This window comes from Salmo salar, unplaced genomic scaffold (genome assembly GCF_905237065.1).
Source record: "Salmo salar unplaced genomic scaffold, Ssal_v3.1, whole genome shotgun sequence".
NCBI lineage: Eukaryota > Metazoa > Chordata > Actinopteri > Salmoniformes > Salmonidae > Salmo > Salmo salar.
Window position 1 is genome coordinate 192,501 of NW_025549926.1, and position 8,935 is coordinate 201,435.

The 8,935-nt window shown below is 48.7% G+C and overlaps 1 protein-coding gene across 1 annotated transcript in view; it reads right to left on the minus strand.

Annotated features, from left to right (window-relative positions):
* Positions 1-8,421, minus strand: part of LOC106593446 (golgin subfamily A member 6-like protein 22) — a 16,147-nt gene extending 7,726 nt beyond the window's left edge. Inside the window, exons 1-4 of the mRNA XM_045713589.1 lie at positions 8,274-8,421; positions 7,561-7,603; positions 4,224-4,337; positions 536-604 (exon numbers count right to left, since the gene is read on the minus strand). Coding sequence (XP_045569545.1) covers positions 536-604; positions 4,224-4,337; positions 7,561-7,602 — 225 coding nt within the window. The 5' untranslated portion in view covers position 7,603; positions 8,274-8,421. The remainder of the gene's footprint in view (positions 1-535; positions 605-4,223; positions 4,338-7,560; positions 7,604-8,273) is intronic.
* Between the last annotated feature and the right edge of the window lie 514 nt (positions 8,422-8,935).

Here is an 8,935-nt window from a genome sequence, read left to right on the forward strand (position 1 = left end):
TGTGTGTGTGTGTGTGTGTGTGTGTGTGTGTTAGTCCGTGAGGCAGCAGCCCTGCGTCAGGCCGTTTGGTTCAGGACAGGAACAGAGTCTCGCAGTGAACCGTGCTGAAAGACCCGTCGCTATGACGCAAAATCACCTTCAATTACTGCAGCCTGGATTTATGGAAGAGTTTAGGGATGTGTGGGTTTATTAACAGGCTCTCTCTCTGTCTGTCTCTCTCTCTCTCTCTCTCTCTCTCTGTCTCTCTCTCTCTCTCTCTCTCTCTCTCTCTCTCTCTCTGTCTTCTCTCTCTCTCTCTCTCTCTCTCTCTCTCTCTCTGTCTCTCTGTCTCTCTCTCTCTCTCTCTCTCTCTCTCTCTCTCTCTCTCTCTGTCTCTCTCTCTGTCTCTCTCTCTCTCTCTCTCTCTCTCTCTCTCTCTCTCTCTCTCTCTCTCTCTCTCTCTCTGTCTCTCTCTGTCTCTCTCTGTCTCTCTCTGTCTCTCTCTCTCTCTCTCTCTCTCTCTCTGTGTCTCTCTCCTCTCTCTCTCTGTGTTTACCTTCTTACTCTCCTCCAGTTCTCTGAGTCTTTCCTCCTCCTGCTGCGCTCGCTCCCGACGCCGCCACACCTGGCGACCACAGGAAGTGACATCACAGGAAGTTACATCACAGGAAGTTACAGCGCACTGCTGCAGTTATGAACCAGGAAAAATCAGAAAGGGCCATAGAAAACACTTAGCTTACGAAACCCAGTTAGGAGATAGAGGTAGATATTCACCCTCTCCTAGAGAGAGATAGAGGTAGATATCCACCCTCTCCTAGAGAGAGATAGAGGTAGATATCCACCCTCTCCTAGAGAGAGATAGAGGTAGATATCCACCCTCTCCTAGAGAGATAGAGGTAGATATCCACCCTCTCCTAGAGAGAGATAGAGGTAGATATCCACCCTCTCCTAGAGAGAGATAGAGGTAGATATTCACCCTCTCCTAGAGAGAGATAGAGGTAGATATCCACCCTCTCCTAGAGAGAGATAGAGGTAGATATCCACCCTCTCCTAGAGAGAGATAGAGGTAGATATCCACCCTCTCCTAGAGAGAGATAGAGGTAGATATCCACCCTCTCCTAGAGAGAGATAGAGGTAGATATCCACCCTCTCCTAGAGAGAGATAGAGGCAGATATCCACCCTCTCCTAGAGAGAGATAGAGGTAGATATCCACCCTCTCCTAGAGAGAGATAGAGGTAGATATCCACCCTCTCCTAGAGAGAGATAGAGGTAGATATCCACCCTCTCCTATAGAGAGATAGAGGTAGATATCCACCCTCTCCTAGAGAGAGATAGAGGTAGATATCCGCCCTCTCCTAGAGAGAGATAGAGGTAGATATCCGCCCTCTCCTATAGAGAGATAGAGGTAGATATCCGCCCTCTCCTAGAGAGAGATAGAGGTAGATATCCGCCCTCTCCTAGAGAGAGATAGAGGTAGATATCCGCCCTCTCCTAGAGAGAGATAGAGGTAGATATCCACCCTCTCCTAGAGAGAGATAGAGAGATAGAGGTAGATATCCACCCTCTCCTAGAGAGAGATAGAGGTAGATATCCACCCTCTCCTAGAGAGAGATAGAGGTAGATATCCACCCTCTCCTAGAGAGAGATAGAGGTAGATATCCACCCTCTCCTAGAGAGAGATAGAGGTAGATATCCACCCTCTCCTAGAGAGAGATAGAGGTAGATATCCACCCTCTCCTAGAGAGAGATAGAGGTAGATATCCACCCTCTCCTAGAGAGAGATAGAGGTAGATATCCACCCTCTCCTAGAGAGAGATAGAGGTAGATATCCACCCTCTCCTAGAGAGAGATAGAGGTAGATATCCACCCTCTCCTAGAGAGATAGAGGTAGATATCCACCCTCTCCTAGAGAGAGATAGAGGTAGATATCCACCCTCTCCTAGAGAGAGATAGAGGTAGATATCCACCCTCTCCTAGAGAGAGATAGAGGTAGATATCCACCCTCTCCTAGAGAGAGATAGAGGTAGATATCCACCCTCTCCTAGAGAGAGATAGAGGTAGATATCCACCCTCTCCTAGAGAGAGATAGAGGTAGATATCCACCCTCTCCTAGAGAGAGATAGAGGTAGATATCCACCCTCTCCTAGAGAGAGATAGAGGTAGATATCCACCCTCTCCTAGAGAGAGATAGAGGTAGATATCCACCCTCTCCTAGAGAGAGATAGAGGTAGATATCCACCCTCTCCTAGAGAGAGATAGAGGTAGATATCCACCCTCTCCTAGAGAGAGATAGAGGTAGATATCCACCCTCTCCTAGAGAGAGATAGAGGTAGATATCCACCCTCTCCTAGAGAGAGATAGAGGTAGATATCCACCCTCTCCTAGAGAGAGATAGAGGTAGATATCCACCCTCTCCTAGAGAGAGATAGAGGTAGATATCCACCCTCTCCTAGAGAGAGATAGAGGTAGATATCCACCCTCTCCTAGAGAGAGATAGAGGTAGATATCCACCCTCTCCTAGAGAGAGATAGAGGTAGATATCCACCCTCTCCTAGAGAGAGATAGAGGTAGATATCCGCCCTCTCCTAGAGAGAGATAGAGGTAGATATCCGCCCTCTCCTAGAGAGAGATAGAGGTAGATATCCGCCCTCTCCTAGAGAGAGATAGAGGTAGATATCCGCCCTCTCCTAGAGAGAGATAGAGGTAGATATCCGCCCTCTCCTAGAGAGAGATAGAGGTAGATATCCACCCTCTCCTAGAGAGAGATAGAGGTAGATATCCACCCTCTCCTAGAGAGAGATAGAGGTAGATATCCACCCTCTCCTAGAGAGAGATAGAGGTAGATATCCACCCTCTCCTAGAGAGAGATAGAGGTAGATATCCACCCTCTCCTAGAGAGAGATAGAGGTAGATATCCACCCTCTCCTAGAGAGAGATAGAGGTAGATATCCACCCTCTCCTAGAGAGAGATAGAGGTAGATATCCACCCTCTCCTAGAGAGAGATAGAGGTAGATATCCACCCTCTCCTAGAGAGAGATAGAGGTAGATATCCACCCTCTCCTAGAGAGAGATAGAGGTAGATATCCACCCTCTCCTAGAGAGAGATAGAGGTAGATATCCACCCTCTCCTAGAGAGAGATAGAGGTAGATATCCACCCTCTCCTAGAGAGAGATAGAGGTAGATATCCACCCTCTCCTAGAGAGAGATAGAGGTAGATATCCACCCTCTCCTAGAGAGATAGAGGTAGATATCCACCCTCTCCTAGAGAGAGATAGAGGTAGATATCCACCCTCTCCTAGAGAGAGATAGAGGTAGATATCCACCCTCTCCTAGAGAGAGATAGAGGTAGATATCCACCCTCTCCTAGAGAGAGATAGAGGTAGATATCCACCCTCTCCTAGAGAGAGATAGAGGTAGATATCCACCCTCTCCTAGAGAGAGATAGAGGTAGATATCCACCCTCTCCTAGAGAGAGATAGAGGTAGATATCCACCCTCTCCTAGAGAGAGATAGAGGTAGATATCCACCCTCTCCTAGAGAGAGATAGAGGTAGATATCCACCCTCTCCTAGAGAGAGATAGAGGTAGATATCCACCCTCTCCTAGAGAGAGATAGAGGTAGATATCCACCCTCTCCTAGAGAGAGATAGAGGTAGATATCCGCCCTCTCCTAGAGAGAGATAGAGGTAGATATCCGCCCTCTCCTAGAGAGAGATAGAGGTAGATATCCACCCTCTCCTAGAGAGAGATAGAGGTAGATATCCACCCTCTCCTAGAGAGAGATAGAGGTAGATATTCACCCTCTCCTAGAGAGAGATAGAGGTAGATATCCACCCTCTCCTAGAGAGAGATAGAGGTAGATATCCACCCTCTCCTAGAGAGAGATAGAGGTAGATATCCACCCTCTCCTAGAGAGAGATAGAGGTAGATATCCACCCTCTCCTAGAGAGAGATAGAGGTAGATATCCACCCTCTCCTAGAGAGAGATAGAGGTAGATATTCACCCTCTCCTAGAGAGAGATAGAGGTAGATATCCACCCTCTCCTAGAGAGAGATAGAGGTAGATATCCACCCTCTCCTAGAGAGAGATAGAGGTAGATATCCGCCCTCTCCTAGAGAGAGATAGAGGTAGATATCCGCCCTCTCCTAGAGAGAGATAGAGGTAGATATCCACCCTCTCCTAGAGAGAGATAGAGGTAGATATCCACCCTCTCCTAGAGAGAGATAGAGGTAGATATTCACCCTCTCCACTTTGTCTTCCTTCCAGTCTTCTCCCAGCGTTTCTGTCTCCTTGGGCCTTTTCTCCTTCTCTCCCAGGAACGCGTAGTCCTCCTCTTTACACATCCCTCTCATGGACTACAGAATGACATCATCACATCCCTCTCACGGACTACAGAATGACATCATCACATCCCTCTCATGTACTACAGATTCACATCTGTCGCATTCAAAACACCTGGGACCTGGGATCTCGTAACTCGGAAATTTCAGACTCTAAATTATTTTGAACAGTCATCCAACTCAGAAACTCTGGCATCTTGCTGCGTTTTAAAACAGGAAACTCTGGTCAAATCAGTGAATCAGTGATCTTCAGGTCGGAAAGATTTCACTTTAGAACGAGGCCAGAGTTCCCGGGTTGGAATTCCGAGTGGGATGACAGGAGGACAGGAGAGAGAGGGATGACAGGAGGACAGGAGAGAGAGGGATGACAGGAGAGAGAGGGATGACAGGAGGACAGGAGAGAGAGAGGGATGACAGGAGGACAGGAGAGAGAGGGATGACAGGAGGACAGGAGAGAGAGGGATGACAGGAGGACAGGAGAGAGAGGGATGACAGGAGGACAGGAGAGAGAGGGATGACAGGAGGACAGGAGAGAGAGGGATGACAGGAGGACAGGAGAGAGAGGGATGACAGGAGGACAGGAGAGAGAGGGATGACACGAGGACAGGAGAGAGAGGGATGACAGGAGGACAGGAGAGAGAGGGATGACAGGAGGACAGGAGAGAGTGGGCTGACAGGAGGACAGGAGAGAGAGGGATGACAGGAGGACAGGAGAGAGAGGGATGACAGGAGGACAGGAGAGAGAGGGATGACAGGAGGACAGGAGAGAGAGGGATGACAGGAGAGAGAGGGAGGACAGGAGGACAGGAGAGAGAGGGATGACAGGAGAGAGAGGGATGACAGGAGGACAGGAGAGAGAGGGATGACAGGAGGACAGGAGAGAGTGGGATGACAGGAGGACAGGAGAGAGAGGGATGACAGGAGGACAGGAGAGAGAGGGAGGACAGGAGAGAGAGGGATGACAGGAGGACAGGAGAGAGAGGGATGACAGGAGGACAGGAGAGAGAGGGATGACAGGAGAGAGAGGGATGACAGGAGGACAGGAGAGAGAGGGATGACAGGAGGACAGGAGAGAGAGGGATGACAGGAGGACAGGAGAGAGAGGGATGACAGGAGGACAGGAGAGAGAGGGATGACAGGAGGACAGGAGAGAGAGGGATGACAGGAGGACAGGAGAGAGAGGGATGACAGGAGGACAGGAGAGAGAGGGATGACAGGAGGACAGGAGAGAGTGGGATGACAGGAGGACAGGAGAGAGAGGGATGGCAGGAGGACAGGAGAGAGAGGGATGACAGGAGGACAGGAGAGAGAGGGATGACAGGAGGACAGGAGAGAGAGGGATGACAGGAGGACAGGAGAGAGAGGGATGACAGGAGGACAGGAGAGAGAGGGATGACAGGAGAGAGAGGGAGGACAGGAGGACAGGAGAGAGAGGGATGACAGGAGGACAGGAGAGAGAGGGATGACAGGAGGACAGGAGAGAGAGGGATGACAGGAGGACAGGAGAGAGAGAGGGATGACAGGAGGACAGGAGAGAGTGGGATGACAGGAGGACAGGAGAGAGAGGGATGACAGGAGGACAGGAGAGAGAGGGATGACAGGAGGACAGGAGAGAGAGGGATGGCAGGAGGACAGGAGAGAGAGGGATGACAGGAGGACAGGAGAGAGAGGGATGGCAGGAGGACAGGAGAGAGAGGGATGGCAGGAGGACAGGAGAGAGAGGGATGACAGTGCTTTTCTTCAGAGTTCCCAGCTGTTCTGAACACGTCATTAGGCCACGTTCATATGCTAGTTGGAACTAGAAAACTCTGAAATATCCAACTTGCTGATAGGTTGAAAGCGGCACGTTTATAACTGTGACCGGTTAACAAGTCGTCCATTTCAGAGTTTCCTAGTTTCGACTAGTACCTGAACACGGCAATCCCCCTCGTGGACTACAGAATGACATCATGATATCATAACATCCCCCTCGTGGACTACAGAATGACATCATGATATCATAACATCCCCCTCGTGGACTACAGAATGACATCATGACATCATAACATCCCCCTCGTGGACTACAGAATGACATCATGATATCATAACATCCCCTCGTGGACTACAGAATGACATCATGATATCATAACATCCCCTCGTGGACTACAGAATGACATCATGATATCATAACGTCCCCCTCGTGGACTACAGAATGACATCATGATATCATAACATCCCCCTCGTGGACTACAGAATGACATCATGATATCATAACATCCCCCTCGTGGACTACAGAATGACATCATGATATCATAACATCCCCCTCGTGGACTACAGAATGACATCATGATATCATAACATCCCCCTCGTGGACTACAGAATGACATCATGATATCATAACATCCCCCTCGTGGACTACAGAATGACATCATGATATCATAACATCCCCCTCGTGGACTACAGAATGACATCATGATATCATAACATCCCCCTCGTGGACTACAGAATGACATCATGATATCATAACATCCCTCATGGACTACAGAATGACATCATGATATCCCCTCGTGGACTACAGAATGACATCATGATATCATAACATCCCCCTCGTGGACTACAGAATGACATCATGATATCATAACATCCCCTCGTGGACTACAGAATGACATCATGATATCATAACATCCCCCTCGTGGACTACAGAATGACATAATGATATCATAACGTCCCCCTCGTGGACTACAGAATGACATCATGATATCATAACATCCCTCATGGACTACAGAATGACATCATGATATCATAACATCCCCCTCGTGGACTACAGAATGACATCATAACATCCCCCTCGTGGACTACAGAATGACATCATAACATCCCCCTCGTGGACTACAGAATGACATCATAACATCCCCCTCGTGGACTACAGAATGACATCATGATATCATAACATCTGGGGACTAGAGGAGGAGACTGATTGTGTTTTTAATAAGACAACGGGGAACATGACATCAGTGATCTTCAGGTCAGGAAGTCGGATGCTGTAGAAAGATGCCCGAGTTCCCGCGTTGGAATTCCGAGTTGGGATGACCGTTCGAAAGGATTTTTCCCAGTTGGAGATCATTTTTTTTCTCCCCCAGAGTTCCCAGTTTGTCTTGAAGGCTCTGAAGTCGGACTGGACAGGAGCCCAGGAGTGAATCTGTACGTCCCGATGAGATGCTCATGTCTTTGTTAAAGGTTGACAACAGCGAACACTTACCTTAGACATGGGAATCCCTTCAAACCTAATGACATGGTCCATCCTGGACAGGAAACACACAGTTACTACACTACCACGTACAGTTAATACACACACACACACACACACACACACACACGTACAGTTAATACACACACACACACACACACACACACACACACGTACAGTTAATACATACACACACACACGTACAGTTAATACACACACACACACACACACACACACACACACACACACACACACACACACACACACACACACACACACACACACACATACAGTTAATACACACACACACATACAGTTAATACACACACACACACACAGTTAATACACACACACACACACACACACACACACACACACACACACACACACACACACATACAGTTAATACACACACACACACACACGTACAGTTAATACACACACACACACACACACACACACACACACACACACACACACACACGTACAGTTAATACACACACACGGTCCCCAGTTAGTAAATTCACAGTTAAACACAAATATTTCCAGTTAGTATTGCCAACACCTCCACACTCAGTCACATTAAACCTCCTCTTGCAGTACTCATTAGCACTACTAATCTACGACTGCCAATACAAGCACATACAGTACACTCTTAGCCTCTGGTTCCAGTATTATCCTACTGTAGAGCTACTGTCCCAGTCAGGGCAGGTAGATGGACTGACCTGAGGCCAGATCTGGTGGGCTGCAGCTTCTGTGTGTCTGTAGAGTCCTCTGGTTCTGTCTCTCTGCGTGTCTGTAGAGTCCTCTGGTTCTGTCTCTCTGCGTGTCTGTAGAGTCCTCTGGTTCTGTCTCTCTGCGTGTCTGTAGAGTCCTCTGGTTCTGTCTCTCTGCGTGTCTGTAGAGTCCTCTGGTTCTGTCTCTCTGTGTGTCTGTAGAGTCCTCTGGTTCTGTCTCTCTGTGTGTCTGTAGAGTCCTCTGGTTCTGTCTCTCTGTGTGTCTGTAGAGTCCTCTGGTTCTGTCTCTCTGCGTGTCTGTAGAGTCCTCTGGTTCTGTCTCTCTGCGTGTCTGTAGAGTCCTCTGGTTCTGTCTCTCTGTGTGTCTGTAGAGTCCTCTGGTTCTGTCTCTCTGTGTGTCTGTAGAGTCCTCTGGTTCTGTCTCTCTGTGTGTCTGTAGAGTCCTCTGGTTCTGTCTCTCTGTGTGTCTGTAGAGTCCTCTGGTTCTGTCTCTCTGTGTGTCTGTAGAGTCCTCTGGTTCTGTCTCTCTGCGTGTCTGTAGAGTCCTCTGGTTCTGTCTCTCTGCGTGTCTGTAGAGTCCTCTGGTTCTGTCTCTCTGCGTGTCTGTAGAGTCCTCTGGTTCTGTCTCTCTGCGTGTCTGTAGAGTCCTC